This window comes from Sus scrofa, chromosome 12 (genome assembly GCF_000003025.6).
Source record: "Sus scrofa isolate TJ Tabasco breed Duroc chromosome 12, Sscrofa11.1, whole genome shotgun sequence".
Classification (NCBI taxonomy): domain Eukaryota; kingdom Metazoa; phylum Chordata; class Mammalia; order Artiodactyla; family Suidae; genus Sus; species Sus scrofa.
The window spans coordinates 795,901-812,620 of record NC_010454.4 but is presented as its reverse complement, the minus strand read 5'-3'; the positions used below and the strand labels follow the sequence as shown (position 1 = coordinate 812,620).

The window sequence follows — 16,720 nt, the reverse complement described above, 5'->3', positions numbered from 1 at the left end:
GGCTGTGGCTGTGGTGTAGACCAGCACTTACCGCTCTGATTGGACCCCTAGCCTGGGAACCCCCATACGCCGCAGGTGTGGCCCTAAAAAGACCAAAAGAAAAAAAGGCAATAACGAAACAAAGCAAAACTAAAAACCTTTCCTGTTCATAGACACGTTACTGACAATCTCCAAAAGGGGGAAATGACCCCAATGTCCACGGAGAACTGGACCTCCAACTGTGGGCTGGCGTTCACCCCTAAAGGGAGTGAAGGGGCAGAGGCAACGTGCGTGGACCTGAGGACACTGCAGCGTGAAAGCAGCCAGACACAAAGGCCGCCGGCCCCCCTCCCCGGGTGCTTTTCACGTGGCGGACCCGGACGAGGCGGGTCCACGGGGGCGGCGCGGGTCAGCCATTCCCGGAGGATTCGGGAGCGAGAAACGGGGCGCGACGACGTCTCGGATCCGGGGAGGGTCTTTACGGGGTGGTGAAGAAGTTCTGAGACGAGCGAGGGCTGGTGTTTGCACAATACTGGGAGTGCACGGACGCCACTGAGTTGCACACTTTACATACTAAGTGCGTGTTATGTGAACATAACCTCAACTGGAAAAAAGGCAAAGACTCAACAAATAGACACTCCCTGCAGGAACACTGGGAAAGCCTAGAAAAGTGCAAAGGAGAAAGGGAGTATCGCCCCACCTGACCCCCGGGGGCGTGGGCCTCTGTCGCTCCCAGGCCACGCGGGTACTTTTCTAAAAGCAAGCACGTGGCCTTTGCTTCGCCCTCCGGCGCTGCTTCCCGCTTCGGGGTCGGCAGGCAGCAGGACTGCAGGCGTCGCCTGCAGAAACAGGACCGGCTGGGTAAAATGAGGCTGACCACAGCACACTCTGTCACCCAGGCTGCTCTCAGGGGCCGAGTGGCAGAACTGCCACACCTGAACCCCCAGGGCCCGGTGAGGGGCCTGGGCCAGGCCAGGAGAAGAGGCAAAGGGGGGCACCGTGGCTGAGCAGCTGGGGTGTGCATGGCAGGGGAGGGGGCAGGGTCTGCACAGCCCTCTGGCCGCTCGATGGTCAAGTCCACCCCCTGCCGAGACCCACCTGGAAGGGGCACTGCCTGGAGACTTCTGGGCTGGGGTGGAAGGAAGGACCAGCGGTGCCCTTGCCAGGGGACCGGGGGTCGTGGCCCAGACAGCAATCCTAGTCTGGCACCTGCCACCCCTCCCCTTCCTCTCAGGGTCCAGGGTCTGTGTCCTCCGGGGCATTCCCAAAGTGGAGCCAGTTTTCCTTTCGAGTGGGGCCTGGATGGAGGACTGTGCCCACAGGAGGCAGCCGGGGTGACGGCGCTGGCTTTCCGGGACCAGTCGGCAGAGCCTCCGAGGCTGCTTTGAATCATCCCTCTGGGGGCGGCTGCCACACGGTGCGAGGACACCCAGCCCTCTGGAGAGACGCCGGGCCTCCCCCCACCCCAGCCAGGCTGCTGTTCCTTGCCCCCCGAGGGGGGCGGCTGTGGGATAAGGAGGAGGGAGCTGGGGTGACCCCCTCGTGACTGACCTTGGCCGGAGTGGTGGCAGCCAGCCTGGGCCTCCAGGTGGTCACCCACCAGGCCCAGGCCAGAGCCTGCCCCGTCCCCCCAAACTCTCCTCCCCACAGCACCCCAATCCCACCCACATGCTCACCCCGAGCCGTGCCAGCACCAGCCCCGGGTGGGGAGTGCAGGCGCAGCAGGCTGAGCTGGGCGGGCGCTGGCCTCTGCAGCTGGCTCTGCCTCTGCCTACAGCCTGGGCCAGCCAAGTGGTTAATGTGTTTATTTTACTGGAAGCCAGAGCCGATTCCAAGGAAAAGCCCAGGGGCCGCAGGGGGGCGGGGGGGGGCTTGCTGGGAGAGAGGCCTGGGCACCACTGCCCTCTGGCTGGAAAGGCGGCCTCCCCACCCAGATCTAGGCCTCAGGGAAGCTTCTGCTGCTGCACCTCCTGCAGGTGTAGTGTGAGAGCGAGGCCCTGCTGTGACAGTCCTGCCTCCAGGTCCCTAAGGAGGGCGGGCTCAAGAGCCAGGACTCCAGGGCAGAGGGAGCCCCATATCCATCCCAAGACTCACCTCTTCAACAATCTGGCCTGTGCTGGCCCCGACCTTGTCCCCAGGGTGGTGGCAGCCAGTGCTGGCTAGCACAGGCAGGCCTGGGGCAGGACAAGTGGCCGACTGGGGCCTGGAGTCCAGTGGGAAGTGTGGAAGGCTCAAGGATGGGGATCCCTTGGAGATCTCATCATGGCCCAGTGAGTTAAGAACCCAACTAGTATCCATGAGGACGCAGGTTCGATTCCTGGCCTCCCTCAGTGGGTCAAGGATCCAGCGTGGCCATGAGCTATGGTGTAGGTCACAGATGCAGCTCAGATCTGGAGTTGCTATGGCTGTGGTGTAGGCTGGCAACTGTACTTCCATTTCGACCCCTAGCCTGGGAGCCTCCATATGTCACAGGTGTGGCCCTAAAAAGAAAAGAAAAGAAAAAAATTAAAAGGATGGGACGCCTCCACGGCTCCATTAGGCCCCAGAAGTTTCCTTGGTGCCAAGATCTGACCCTGGGCAGGAGCGAGAGGCCTGCACCCCCACTCCGCAGGGGCGGCTGAGATCCTCAGACGTCTCTGCAGGTCTCCCAGCTCACTCTCAGGGAGAGCCGCCCTGCAGAGCCTGGCTCCACCCGCCGTCTGGGTGGGAGGTGGAGATCGGAGGTGGGGTGAGGCTCCACGTCCACCTGCTCCTCCCAGGAGGCTGGAGAGACCCCAGGAGCTGCAGCTGGGGGGGGGGGGGCGGGACCTGCAGCTGTGGTTTGCAACGACCGGAGGCGTTGGGGTCCAGGAGGTGGAGAGGAGGATGCGGCCAGTGGGGCACTGGCAGGGGCACGGTGGACCGGGGTCGGACCTCGCCGGGGCTGGCTGCACCCCCACCCTGGGTCGCCACCCCCTTCTCTTTCAGGAAAGGGCAGCCTGGGGTGGAGGGCTGGCCCAGGGCCACAGTGGGGAACTGGGCATGTGAGCCAGGTCCAGGGAGGGTACCCCTAGCCTTACCTCCACCCCAACCCACCCCCCGCTCCGAGGAGCTGGCCCCACTCCTTGCCTGCTGTGCTCAGGGCTCCTGGCCCTGGACATGGGATGGAGCACCCGGGGGAGCTCAGGGTCCAGAGGGCTGTGGGTCTCAGGTCCGGGTGGTTCCCCGCCCGGGGCGGCCCCAGGGTGAGCCTGCTCTGCCCCGCTGGCTGTCAGTAGGCTGGCTCCCGCGCAGGGCCACACACGGCAGCCAGCACGCCATCACCCCACTTTGGTCCTCCACACCCCAAGAGAGCATGCACCCTGGAACACAAGTCAGCCTGCCCTCCGTGCCCCCAGGAGGGGCCACACCCAGGGACGACCTGCCGGGCCCGGGGCTGGGGCCCGACCTCTGCCTCCCCAGGGCCCCTGCAGGCCCACAGTGTCTCTGGCTAACCAATCCCGGCGGGACCCTCAGGAACCCTCCTTCTGGGGGGCAGGGGGGATCCCGGCACTCCCCCAAGTCACTGGGTGGGGTGTCCCAGGTCTCAGAGAAGACCCAGCCCCCCGTCTGGGGGAGGCTTGGCTGCTCCTCTCAGCTCTCCCAGTTGAGGGGTAGGAGGGGATTCTGGGGCTGCAGGGAATCATTGGTTCTGGCGTCAGGGGTGGGGTCTCCAGGTCCCAAGCCTCATGAAAACGGGCAGGTGGCAAGAGGGGCCCGGGCAGAGCGGGTGTGCGCCTCGGTGATGGGGCAGAGGAGGGTGGTGCCCCAGAGGTTGGAAGTACCGCCCCGGGGAGGGACCCCTTCTGCAGCTCTGCCCTGCACCCCCACGCTGCTACATCTCTCACCTCCAGCAGTAAGGAGGCCAGTGACTGTCACTGGTGCAGGCAGGTGGCGGCTGGCTTGCCCAGACCCCGTGGGGACCCCCTTCCTCCCCAAGAGTCCCTACAGAGAGCCAGGGTCCAGGTCAACTCAGTGGGCCTCACCTGGGAGTCTTGGCCAGGCTTCTGGAGGCTTGGGCCGTGCCCCTGTAGCAACTGCTTTGGCACGTTGGGGTGAGGGTGGTTGGGCCGAGGCAGGGGTGGGCTGGCACATCCTCTGTGAGTGCCAGGGCTCATTTAAGAGGGAATGGGTGGGTGATGGTCTCCCAGTGCCGGGGAAAAAAAGAGCACAAGGCCTCAGTGGACTTGGTGTCTCAGAAGGAGTGGTTGGGGAGTTCCCACTGTGGCTCAGCGGAAACCAATCTGACTAGCATCCATGAGGACACAGGTTCGATCCATAGCCTCCCTCAGTGGGTTAAGGATCTGGCGTTGCCCTGAGCTATGGTGTAGGTCGCAGACGCGGCTTGGATGTGGTGTTGCTGTGGCTGTGGCATAGGGCCGTGGCTACAGCTGCGATTCAACCCCTAGCCTGGGAACCTCCACATGCTGTGGGCGTGGCCCTAAAAAGACAAAAAAAAAAAAAAAAAAAAGAAGGGGTGGTCAGATGGTGAACTCTGGGCCAGGAGGCCAATGCTGCCTTTCTGCCCACCCCTCTTTACTGTGCCAAGGGGGGTGCCCGCCCTCCAGGCCTGGAGGGGTGGTCCTCCAGGGATGGTCGTTCTGCCACCCTGGCCCAGAGGGACTGGGGTTGTTGCGATAAAGCCCAGGCACCAGTGCCTGGCCTCTGTGGTCCCAGGAGACTTGGCTATTGTTTTGAAGTAAACTCGGTGGAAAATGGTCACGTGGCTGGGGGGCCGCCCCCAGGAGGTATCCTGGGCCCAGGCCACACCTCTCTGCTGCGGCAGCTCCTCAAACCTGAGTTCTCTCCATGTGGCAGATCAGTAAACCCGGGGTTTGGCGTTCTCGCCGTGGCTCTGCGCGTTAGGAATCCCGCTAGTATCTCTGAGGAGTCGGGTTCCATCCCCAGCCCGGCTCAGTGGGTTAAGGATCGATGTTGCCATGAGCTGCGGTGTAGGTTGTGGACACAGCTCAGATCCAGTGGTGCTGTGGCTGTGGTGTAGGCCTGCAACTGCAGCTTCCATTCGACCCCTAACCTGGGAACTTCCACATGCCACAGATGCGGCTCTAAAAAGCAAAAAAAAAAAAAAAAAAACCAAAAAAAAAAAAAACAAAGAAAAAAGAAAGAACAGAAAACCCTGGGTTTGAAGCGCTTTGCCCAGGATCCTGCCGGATGGAGGGCGCGGGCGTGGGCATGGGAAGCTCGCAGTGGGGCCCCTTCACCCCAGCACAGGCAGTGCGCGCTTGCGGGGGGGAGGGGCCGTAGCCGCATCTGGCTCCGCGGCGCTCGGAGCCACAGGGGGAAACGGAAGCCACAGAGGATGCCGGCCTTGCCCAAGATCACTCGGGCAAGCGCATGGTGGCCCGGAGAAGCCGCCGCCGCCCCGCCCCGGAGGAAGGAGGTTTGGATGGGGGCGCAAATCCCAGGGGACTTGGCGAAGGAGGCCTGCAGACCCCAGAGCTGAGCAGGTACGCGGGAACCCCGCCGGGTCCGCGGACACTTCGCCGTGTGGGGAGCACCTGTCAGAGGGCGCGGCCCTGGGCTTGGGGGCGACGGGCGTGCTCCTATCACGTCCGGGCACAGGGAGGCGAGCGCGGACCGAGTGGGAGATAGAGGGGCAGAAGGGGTCCCATCGCCGGGCCCCCAGCCCAGCGCCAGGGGCTGGCAAGGCTGGCCTGTGGCGCGGGTCTGGTGGGGAGAGAAGGCGCAGCCCGTGCCGGGGTCCGCGCCGTCGGGGAGCACTAGGGCGCCCCTCCCGCGGGGTCCGGAGGGGCGGGCCGGGGCGGCGCCAGGCGGCGGTGACGTGCACGGGGACGTGCCGCGCCAGCGACCGGAGCACTGAGTCGCCCCCGGCTCGGCGCCTGGCAGCGAGGCGGGCAGAGGCGCGCGGCGGCCGAGCGGCGACAGGTAGGCGCGGCCCGGATGCTCCGCGGGCCGGGTCCTGGGACCTTCCGAGCCGCCCGCGCGCTGAGTCTGCGCTCGGCGTGGGGGCGGCCTCGGGGTCCGCGCTTTCGCGTGGGGGGCGCCTCGGGCACAGACGAGGCCCTCGCCGGCGGCTGCCCCCATTGAAGGGCCCCGGGGAGCCAGCCTCGCCGCTTCGCGCCCTCGGACCCGGGTCGCACGGCCGCGACTTCCCAGGGTCGCCCGGGGACCCGTCTGTTGGGCGCCCCTCGGGGGCTGGGCTCGGGCCCGGAGACGGCTCCGCCAGGCTGCAGAGCCGGTCCCGGGTATAAATAGCTCGGTCCGCGGTCCGCGGCAAGCTGCCGGGGCGCGCCGGCTATATTTGGTGGGGCTACCGCCGGCCGGGGCCCCCTTCGGGAGGGAGCGGGGAGCACGTGCGCACCGGGCGGCGGCGCCGAGGCCGTCCTCTCTCACCTCCTTCCTGCTGTCGCCGCCGCCCCGAACACTCACCAACCCACACCGGACGGTTCCTTTCCAGACCCGGGCAGAGGAGGGGAGCCCCTCGGGGACCAGACTGGAGTCCTGAGTTCGCTCGCGCCCTCCCAGCAGGCCCCTAGCCCTGGGAAAACCAGGCGACACACCTGGGGGGCCTGGGTTTACTTACCCGGAAAGTTGGTTGATAAGGCGCCTGGATGCTGAACCAGGCCGGTGGGCAGCAGGCATGAGTGGAAGGGAGGCCATGGGGGTCGTGGCCGCTGGGGTGCCTGGAGTCGTGGTGAGGGACAAAGACTTCTGTCCCGGAAGCCCTGAGCTGCCCATCAGAGGCGCTTGGGCTGGCGGGGTCCCTCTGTGTGCTGACCATGGCCAGCTGAGGGGTCTGAGGCGCAGGAGATGGCAGCCGAACTCACCAGCCTTCGTGCAATCCAGGTCAAAGGGCTGCTCTGAAGCCAAGAGCAGGGGTGGGTGCTGTGCGAGCTGGTGGGTCCCCTGCCTCATTCTGAAGGACCAGGATTCTTCAGGGGTCAGATGGGCACTGGGAGGGACAGGGACAGATGCCAGCCTGTGTCCTGGAGGGTGGACTGGGTCCCCTTGGGCCCAGCGATTGAGGAGCTGCTCGCATTCTGGGAGGTCTGCCCCCAAGGGGTTCTGAGGGCCCCGGGGGTCAGTGCCCAGGCAGGTGTGTTCCAGATAATGCCTAGGGTGGACACTGGGAGGCCTGACCCCAAGGCAGGCTCTGTAATGACCTCATGTGACCTTGGCTAGGGCCTGATACCCAGGAGGCAGCCCTGCTCTCACCCACTACAGCTGGACACCTCAGTGTGGAGGGCTGCACCCAGCGGGAGGGCTTTTGCTCCTGGACACTAGTGCGTGCGTGTGCGTGTGTGTGCGTGGAGCGGGGCCTGTGGGGTCTCACTCACTGGCTAGCGATGTCCCTCTTGACAAGGCTGATTTGCTCCAGGGTGGTCCTCGCAGTCACCTGGTGGGTGTGGAGAGGGTCACTGCTCCCCCTCGAGGCGAGGAGCCCGGTAGAGCGACCCCTGGACTGGCCCTTCTGGGCGGTGGTCAGGGGAGAAGACGGCCTCGCAGAGCAATTGATCCACTGGAGGTGCCTCCGCATGGGCCTCGGGCATGGATCGGGCCTCGGGCCAGCCGGGCACTGGGCCCAGAGGCAGGGGCGGGGCAGGAGCGGACAGGGCCTGGGGCTCCTCGTGGCATCGCTTGCAAGTGCAGACCTGGCCTCAGGGCAGGAAAGCGGGTCCCAGAGACACAGAATTCTCAGTCAACTTGCGAGCCCGAGCCGCGCCCACCTGGGAACCCGAAGGAGGGAAAGGGAGGCGGGCCCCGCCCTGGAGAAGCCTCGGGGTCCTCTTCCGCGCGGCGGGGACGCCCAGTGCAGCCCCGGCACTCGCTGACCTCGGCAGCCCCCTGCCTTGGCTGTACGCTCCGGCCAATACGGTAGCGGTAGCGGACGGCGGGGGGGCGCCTACTCCAGGCAATACGGCGGCGGCTCCTCCCTTGGCGCGGTCACGTCCCCCACGTCCCGCGCGCGGCCAGGCAGCGGGTCCGGGGCGGGGCCGCACGTAGCATCCTCCCTTTTCCCACCCCCCCGCCCAGCAGGGTCAGCGCAGCCCGACCCCGACCCCCCGCCTGACCAGCCGGAAGCTGGCGCGGGAAGGGGCGTCCATCCAGCTGCCTCCGGGAGGGGGTGGGGTGGGGGCGGGGCCAGGGGAGTGGGTGGAGCTCAGGGTCCGTCCACTTACTGCCCTTCCCCTCCCCCACTTGCCCCAAAGGCCCTGTGTGGTGGTGGTGGGAGTTAGGAACCCAGTTGGGGGGGCAGGGGCCCCTCCTGGCTGGTGGAGCTTGCTGACACGGACCACCCTCTGGGCCTTGGCCCTAGGTCAGTGGCTTTAGGGTTGTGCGGCTTCAGGGAGTTGCGGAGTGGGACAAGGCGACCACGTGAACAGGCAGGCCGGGCACTCCCAGGCTGGGCAGGGTTGCGTCTGCTCAAGTCCGGACTCCGTCCTGGCCCCTCCCCATCACCCCCCTCCCAGAGGAGGGTCTCCTCCTGGTGAGCACAAAAATGTCCCAGGCCCCCTCCAGTGGCCTCCTCTCATCATGGGGTGACGGTGGTGGAGTGGAGATGACTCGGAGCTCGGGGCTGGCCTAGGGTGCCGTGTCCAACCTGGCAAGTGAGGCCACTGTCTCCATCCCCACTTGAGGGCCCGCGGGGGCACTGGGCACGTGGGAGGGCCGCCTGGTCAGGGGAGCTGGAGTGGAGGGCCAGGCCCGGCCGAGCAGGCCTGCATCACACCTTCACCCACTGCCCACCTCCCTCCAGCCGCAGCTGCAGCCACAGGCGGGTGTGGCTAGGGCGGGCGTCTTGGGAAGGGACAGGCACTCTGACCAGCAGTGCTCTCTGAGTCCTGTCTCACGACAGGGGCAGTGGGAGATGGAAGAAGGGGAGACCCCCCCTCCTGAGGATGTGGCACCCTCTAGCCGTCAGCCACGGATTTCAGGGGCCTCGGGGCCAAGGAGCGGGTGCTGGCCAGGCAGGCTGGGCTGTTCCCTTGGTGTGGGAAGAAGAGTCAGGAAGGAATGTAACTGCCCTTTGCTGCCCCACGTGCCAGGAGCTGGAAGTCCAGTGAGGTAACCAGCCAGCCTAGAGGGCACACCGCCTAAGCACCTGGGACAGGCTGCAGGCTCTAGGGCTCTGGGGCCCCCCTGAACCCCGCCCCAGGTTCATGGCCCACCCTGGGGACTGACAAGGTGGGTGAGCGTCTAGAGCGTGCGCGTGTGCGCGCGTTTGTGTGTGTGTGTGTGTGTGTGAGAGAGAGAGATGGGGCCAGCAGACACAGCCAGGGCTGACTCCCGGGTGGAGGGGAGGGTGGTCGTGCTGGGAACTCTAGCTCTCTGGGTGGAGATGCGGGGTGGGGTGAGGTAGGCAGAGAAGGAGGGCCCTGGGGGAGGGGGTGACGCAAAAGCTGGAGCCTGGCCTGAGGTAGGACCCTCGCCCGGCGAGCAGCTAGGGAGAGTCCCAATTTGGGAGGACAAGGCGGACGGGCCCTCCTGAGGGGGCCCCATGCACACCCCTCCTTGGGCCGGGACCTGCCGGGTGGCCCCTAGAGCCTCACCTGACCCAGGAGTGGGCACACGCACCCCACCTGGGAGATCAGCTTTCTGAGGCCCACAGGGCGGGTTATTTCTGGGCTGGGGACGTGGTTTGCGTGCTTCCTTGGGAGAGTAAATGTCACTGCAAGGACAGCTGGCCAGCATGTGCCCTCAGATATGCTGGTGCCACCCCCCCCGCCCTGCACTGAGGGTCCCCCCGCCCCACCCGGAGGGGCTGCTCCTCCCACCCAGGGTTCTCCTTGAACTTCAGCCAGCTTGTGTTTGAACTGCCGCCTCTACCCGGCGGGCAAGCGGGCGGGTCTGATGAGGCCCCACTGCCTGCTCTTGGAAATCCCAGCCCCTTCTCCACCCGTGGAGCCCTGCTGGGTGGACTCCCTTGGCCCCCAACCTAGAGCCCACCCCACCCCGGCCTCTATCCCCTTCCCTGCCTGCCTCCCCGGGGGCAAGCCGAAAGCTCCCCGAGAAGCCTGTTTGCGGGCCGGTGGGTGCAGGAATGGGTGGGGTCTTTACAGTGGGGCTGGCACCCCAGGCTGAGGGGTTGGTGGGAGAGGGGACCCTGGGCCTTGGTCCAGGCTCAGAAGATGGCCCTCTCCCCACACGAGCCTCACGTGGCAGCCACTTGGGCCACAGAGGTTCCGGAACAGGCTGTGTCCTCCTTCCCCTGGGCCTTGGCACCAGCCCTCTGCCTCCCTGCTCTCCTAGATGCTAGTTCTCCAGGAAGGGCCCGGCCCTGGTGGGCAGAGAACAGGCCTCTGTGACCCCCACCCCTGTGAGCACTGGGTGCAACCAGGAAGTTTCCAGAGGGAGGCTCGTCTTGTTCTATGACCTGAAATGCGTGAGACTTGGGCTCTTCCTACCTGCTCGGCCCAGACCCGCTCCCTCTGGGCCTCTGCGTGGCCCGTGTGATTTACTCACGAAGCCCACGGCCTCAAACAAGCCAGGATCCTGAGGACAAGCAGGCTCTCAGCGCCCCATGCCCGTGGCCAGCTGCATCGCTGGGTGCCGGGTCTGGGGTCCGCGTGCTTTCTGCCTGAAACGGTGTCACTGCGCCACAGCGCCTTCCTGTTCCTAAGATACAGCTGCTGTTGTTTTCAGCCACTCTGTCGCATGTAGCTTGGAGACAGACCTCCCACACTTACCGCTGACAAGGGAACGGGAGGGCCACTCGGTGCCATCTGCCCTGTCCTAGGCCCAGGCACGTGGAGACCCTGGGGGCAGGCCACACTGAAGCGGTGCTCACTGTCCCAGCGCCCTTCCTTGGGTTCCATCCCAGGTTCGGTGTCCGCCTCGGACGTGGAAGTGGCCACCCAGGGGCTGTGCCCGCGTCTGCAGGGGAACGGGCTCCCTTGGCTGGGGCGCCCCCAGGCCCCTTTCGGCTGCGCAGCCCTTGGCCTCAGATGCACCCTCCATCCTGCCCCTTGAAGTCCAAGCCTTCGGAGCACCGGGGGCCAAGGGCCGAGAGAGGCGAGGGCTTCTGGGTTTCCCGAAAGTGGCGCGCGTGGCACTGGCCCAGCTGGGAGGCAGCGCGGGCTCTGAAGGTGGGCCTCTGGCCCAGCCTAGGGTGGGGGCAGGGCCACTGTTCTGCTCCAGTGGGCTGTGTCTGCCTGGTCATCACCCGGACAGCCAGCTGGCTCCTGGGGGTCTGGCCACCACACAGTGCTAGTCACGAACAGTGGCTGTGGCTTGGGACCTAGAAAGCCCTTAAAGCGGTACCCCCCCACACACACACTCTGAATCAGAGCCCAGACCCCACCACACTGCCGACCTGGGGCCCCCAGGGGGCACGGCGGCTGTGACCGGGGTGCTGGGAGCAGGCTGGAGGTGGGGGTCCACATTCTGCTCAGACTGTCCCAGGGCAGAGGCCCTTGTCTGTCCTGGGGTCCCACCCCGGGTTCTGTGTCCACTTTGGACACAGAGGTGGCCACCCAGGGGGTTGTGCCAGGTCCAGAGGGACCCAAGGAAAAGGGGCAAGGGGTGGAGCCAGGACAGGTTATGAAACCGGCGGGGGGGCGGGCGGGCTGAGGGAAGGGGCCTGGTGCTGGCCCAGCGTTCCTGGTCAGGAGGTGCTGGGGGCATCTGTGCAGGTGGAGCGTTCACATTGCAGCCCCACAGGCCCTGCACGCCGGGTCTGCAGCCTGCCGCGGGGGCAGAGACAGAGCCTCGGCGGACAAGCCCTCCCGGCCCAGCGCCTGCCGCAGGAGGCCGACCGTCCTCGGAGCAGCTTCTGCCAGGTGAGGCGGGAAGGGGCCCTGGGCTGGCCCGGGGCTCAGGGGGTGTCTGCAGTGGCGACGGGGCGGGCAAGGAGCGAAGAGGGGGTATCTGCAGGTGGAAATCTGGCCTTGGCGTTTCGCGTTCCTGGGCCTCAGAGGAGCCGAGGCCCCTGGACTTAAAAGAGGGAAGTCGGCCGGGCTTCTGCAGCGGGTGCGGCCCGCCCTCTCCGCGCCTGGCAGCGGCGCTGGGACGCTGGGACGGTTTGTTGGGTGGCTGGGTGTCAGCCCGGCCCTCCTGCCCGTTCCCCGCCTTCCACCTGGGCCCCTTCCTGTCCCAGAGGGCTGTGCAGGCGGGAGGAACGGGTGTGGGGAGCTGGGGGGCACGGCTTGAGTCCACGGCACAGGCGCCCCAGCCTCTTCTTCCGGCGCACTTCTGGTGTGGGGTGCCCGAGTGGGCAGGAGAGCCCTGTCCCCCGGGGGTGGGAGAGCTGGGCGGCCACATCTAGGCTGAGGGCTCAAGGGACAGCGCCCTACAGCTCAGGCCCCAGGTCCCCACCAGGGCTGGCGTCGCTGCCGGAGGAGAGGGGAGGTGTTGGCAGCCAGAACCAGGCTGCAGGGGGAGCTGCTTCAGACGCAGGGTCAGGGGGGAGGCAGAGCAGGGCTGACTTCCCGCCTGGGGTCTGTTGTCTTCAGGAGGTAACCTGAGACCTGGCTGAGCCCAAAAAAGCCACTGCCCTTTAGAGCCAGCTGAATGGGAGCTGGCCAGGCCTGAGCGGGGGAGGGAGGAGGGTGGAGGCACGCAGCTGCCCGTCACCCCAGACCCTCCTGCCCCGCGCCGGGCACAGGTGAGAGCCAGACGCGGGGCTCCCAGGTAAGGCGGGGCAGCTGCCGGGGGCTGAGGCCTGACGGGGCGGGGGGCCGGCCCCCGGGGCCAGCTCTGTCCCCACACTGCCGGGCTGCCGCAGGTGAAGAGCCAGGCTTCCTCTTTCTCAGGGACGCGGAACCAGCCCTCCTGGCCATGGGAGGGGCCGTGGTCGACGAGGGCCCGACAGGCATCAAGGCCCCGGACGGGGGCTGGGGCTGGGCCGTCCTCTGGGGCTGTTTCGTCATCACGGGCTTCTCCTACGCCTTCCCCAAGGCGGTCAGCGTCTTCTTCAAGGAGCTCATGCGTGAGTTCGGCATCGGCTACAGTGACACGGCCTGGGTCTCCTCCATCCTGCTGGCCATGCTGTACGGGACAGGTGAGGGGCCGTCGTGCCCGCGGGACGCTTCTGAGAGCTCACCAGGTTCGGTTCTGGGCAAAGAGGCCCGGGGATCGGGGGTCACCTGGTGTTTGCAGCCCAGCCCCCGGGGTTGCCCAGAGGGAAGCCCTACCAGGGCTCCGTGGTCGCCCAGGCTGCCTGGGGCCCTGGCCAAAGGGCTGTGTCTGCCCAGCTGGGCTGGGTCCCGGCGCCAGTCCCCACAGACGCCTGGGTCCTGCCGCCTGCGCAGCTCCACCGGAGGAGAGGCCTCTCATGGGAGGCTCTCCTGGTGAGCCCCGCTTTGCCCGGACGGCGAGCTGGTGACCTGTGTCCGCTGAGCCGGAGGTGGGGCACGGGGAGGGCGGGCCTTGGCCTCGCCCCCCCGCCACAGCTGTCTCCCACCCGCCAGGCCCGCTCTGCAGTGTGTGTGTGAATCGCTTTGGCTGCCGGCCCGTCATGCTCGCGGGGGGCCTCTTGGCGTCCCTGGGCATGGTGTCCGCGTCCTTCTGCGGAAGCATCGTTCAGCTCTACCTCACCACTGGGGTCATCACCGGTGAGCGGGGCCCGCGGGAGCGGGCGGAGGGAGGAGACAGGGCCTCTGGGGGTGGGCAGCGGGGCGCCCCTGCCGGGCCCCCGCCCGTCCAGCCCTCACCCGCCCCGCTCCTTCCAGGCTTGGGTTTGGCGCTCAACTTCCAGCCCTCGCTCATCATGCTCAACCGCTACTTCAACAAGCGGCGCCCCATGGCCAACGGGCTGGCGGCGGCGGGCAGCCCCGTGTTCCTGTGCGCCCTGTCGCCGCTGGGGCAGCTGCTGCAGGACCACTACGGCTGGCGGGGCGGCTTCCTCATCCTGGGCGGCCTGCTGCTCAACTGCTGCGTGTGCGCCGCGCTCATGCGGCCCCTGGAGGCGCCCGGAGGCAGGCAGGGGCCCGGGCCGCAGCGGCCGGCGCGCCGGCTGCTGGACCTGAGCGTCTTCCGGGACCGCGGCTTCGTCATCTACGCCGTGGCGGCCTCCGTCATGGTGCTGGGGCTCTTCGTGCCGCCCGTGTTCGTGGTGAGCTACGCCAAGGACCTGGGCGTGCCCGACACCCGGGCGGCCTTCCTGCTCACCGTGCTCGGCTTCATCGACATCTTCGCCCGGCCCACAGCGGGCTTCGTGGCGGGGCTGAAGCGGGTGCGGCCTTACTCCGTCTACCTCTTCAGCTTCGCCATGTTCTTCAACGGCTTCACGGACCTCACGGGGTCCACGGCCGGCGACTACGGCGGCCTGGTGGTCTTCTGCATCTTCTTCGGCATCTCCTACGGCATGGTGGGGGCCCTGCAGTTCGAGGTGCTCATGGCCATCGTGGGCACCCAGCAGTTCTCCAGCGCCATCGGCCTCGTGCTGCTGCTGGAGGCCGTAGCCGTGCTCATCGGGCCCCCGTCGGGAGGTGAGTGCCGGGCGGGGAGGCTCGCGGCAGCCCGGCCAGCAGGCGTCGGCAGGGAGCACGGCCTCGCGCCGGCCCCAGGAGCCACGTGCTTGGTCCCCGGGGGAGGCGGCCGTGGGCCCGGGCCCGAGGAAGGGCGTGCTGGAGACAGGCGGTGGCGACGAGGCGGCGTCCTGGCCCTCCCTGGCTGTCCCCGCACCCAGCTGTGGGTCTGCGGCCTGCCCTGCCCTGCAGTCTCCCGCCTCCTACTCCACCCTGGCCCCTCTGGCTCTCCCCTCCGGCAGCGGTCTGGGGCCTGAACTGCCACTGCCTTGCGGTCCTGGGGCCCGGGCGGCTCCCGGCAGGGCCGCCGGGGGGAGGCTCTGCTCCAAACCCTCGCCAGAGCCACGCTGGCCCGTCCTCTGAGTCTGTGCTGCCCGAGGGGCGGGGGGACGGGGGGCAGTGAGGGGGACCCTGGCTGACCCCATCCCCTCTGCAGGCAAGCTCCTGGACGCGACGCATGTCTACCAGTACGTGTTCATCCTGGCGGGGGCCGAGGTGCTCACCTCCTCCCTCGTGCTGGTGCTGGGCAACTTCTTCTGCATCGGGAGGCGGCCCGCGGCCGCCCCGGAGGAGGCCCCCAAGCCCCCCGAGGACGTGAGGGTGGACTCCCGGGAGGTGGAGCATTTCCTGAAGACGGAGCCCGAGCAGAACGGGGAGGTGGTTCACACGCCGGAAACCAGCGTCTGAGCCGGGGCGGCCGGCAGGGGCGCAGGGAGCCGGACGGGGCGCGCCAACGCTTGTATTTATTTCACAGACAGGACCAGTGGGCGGGGCCGTCGGCTGGGCACCAGCTGCCCGCGCAGCAGGTCATCGCCCCATCGTGTTTTTCGGGGGAGGTGGCGGGGTGGGAACGCGTCGTTCCAAGGCGGATCTGTGGTGAAGCCAAGCCGCGAAGTTACAAGCCATCTGCGCCAGGGGCCCCGCCTGCCACCCCCTGCCCCGAGCCCAGGGCCCACCGCGGGGCTTGAGGACCTAGAAACCCACGCCTCGGAGACAACACGACTTTCACTGGGGCAGGGCTGGGCGCTGCGGATCGGGCACCGCCATGACGGCCCTCCCTGGTGCCACGAGCTCCCCGTCCTGCCGGCTCTCCCTGGGCACCCAGCCCACCCCTCTCTTGAGGGTCTAGTGGACAAAGCCCCCCACCCCCGAAGTCTGGAAGGGCTGAAATAAGCCTGCGTGTGGGAGGCGCCGCCTTCCCGGAGTGGCAGGAGCTGTGTTCCCCGCAGGGCAGCGGTCTGACCCGCGTGCCCGGGATCTCACTTTCTCAACAAACAGCCTAGTTATTTTTACAAAGTGGTTCTGGTCCGTGTCAGCCTCCTGAGTACCGCTGGTTCTGGACCCTGCCCTGCTGGGCCCCAACGGCTCAGAGCATCCCACGGCGCCCTGGGGGCTGCCGGGGGGTGGGCCGCACGGCGGCTGGAGGGTGGCGCGGGTTCTGTACACGCTGCGTGTGTTTAAAGAAGGCGGTCTGCCTGCCTTCCGTTCACCGGCCCCCCGGTCAGTCGCCCCACGCGGTCTGCGCGCAGGGCGGGTCTCTGCTCCCCACTCTCCTCGCCCCGGGGACCTCACACCCACCTGCCCTCGTGGCCAGCGGCGGCCTGCGTGGCTGGGAGCCGGTCAGAGGCCGCTGGGGCCGCCTCAGTAGGTGGTGCGTCGAGGGCGCTGGGGACGGCAGCGGGCACCCTGGCGGGCCGCGTGCAGCCGGAGAGATGCCACGTCCCTGCTCCTCTGCAACGAAAAGCAAGCGAGAGCTCACATCTCGGGCTGCCCCCGGGACGGCATCCTGAGGGGGCTGCCGCCGCCTCCTCCATCTGTCCCTTGAGCTCTTAAGGGGGAGCCGGGCGCCCTTGCCCCTCTGTGCCCGCTGCCAGGTGCTCGGGTTGCAGCGATGCTGGGGTGAGGGGCAGCCTAGCCTCACTGCCCTCGCCCCAGGCAAGGCAGAGCCAGGCACACCACACCTGTCAGGGCTCAAAGGGCAGCCCCACCTACGCTCCCACAGCCACCTGCTGAGCCAGGGGCGGCAGGGAAGGGAGGCTGCCCAAGCCCCTCCCCCAGTCACCCTGGCCTGCTCCGTGCGGACCCCACCCCTCCTGGGTCTCCTGGTCTGGGTGCGAATACCCTGCCACAGCAGCCTCACCCTCACCCCTGCCCCAGGCTCGGAGTCCGCAGGTCTGTGATTCTGAGAGGGCCGACATGTGGGACCTGCTCCCCTGGGGGCGGGACCCACAGCAGGTCGGGGGTGGACCCGAGGCCCTGCCTGCACAGCAGTG

General features: G+C 67.4%; 1 protein-coding gene across 9 annotated transcripts; it reads left to right on the top strand.

The window, feature by feature from the left end:
• Positions 5,141-15,739, top strand: SLC16A3 (solute carrier family 16 member 3). Of its 9 annotated transcripts, none has more exons than XM_021066362.1 (7): positions 8,143-8,296; positions 9,027-9,165; positions 11,633-11,759; positions 12,732-12,979; positions 13,389-13,532; positions 13,650-14,408; positions 14,884-15,739. In XM_021066362.1, the coding sequence occupies exons 4-7, from the start codon at positions 12,757-12,759 to the stop codon at positions 15,132-15,134; spliced, it is 1,377 nt and encodes a 458-aa protein (XP_020922021.1). In that variant the 5' UTR covers positions 8,143-8,296; positions 9,027-9,165; positions 11,633-11,759; positions 12,732-12,756; the 3' UTR covers positions 15,135-15,739. The 9 variants fall into 9 exon arrangements, with proteins under 9 accessions (XP_020922025.1, XP_013845288.2, XP_020922021.1 ...); XM_021066363.1 differs by lacking the exon at positions 8,143-8,296 and adding an exon at positions 8,317-8,467; XM_021066366.1 differs by lacking the exons at positions 8,143-8,296; positions 9,027-9,165 and adding an exon at positions 5,141-5,465.

Coding starts and splice junctions, on each gene's coding strand:
- SLC16A3 (XM_021066366.1), top strand. CDS start 12,757: ATGGGAGGGGCCGTGGTCGACGAGGGCCCGACAGGCATCAAGGCCCCG. Junction 12,980..13,388: donor GGCCATGCTGTACGGGACAG/GTGAGGGGCCGT, acceptor CCCACCCGCCAG/GCCCGCTCTGCAGTGTGTGT. Junction 13,533..13,649: donor CACCACTGGGGTCATCACCG/GTGAGCGGGGCC, acceptor CGCTCCTTCCAG/GCTTGGGTTTGGCGCTCAAC.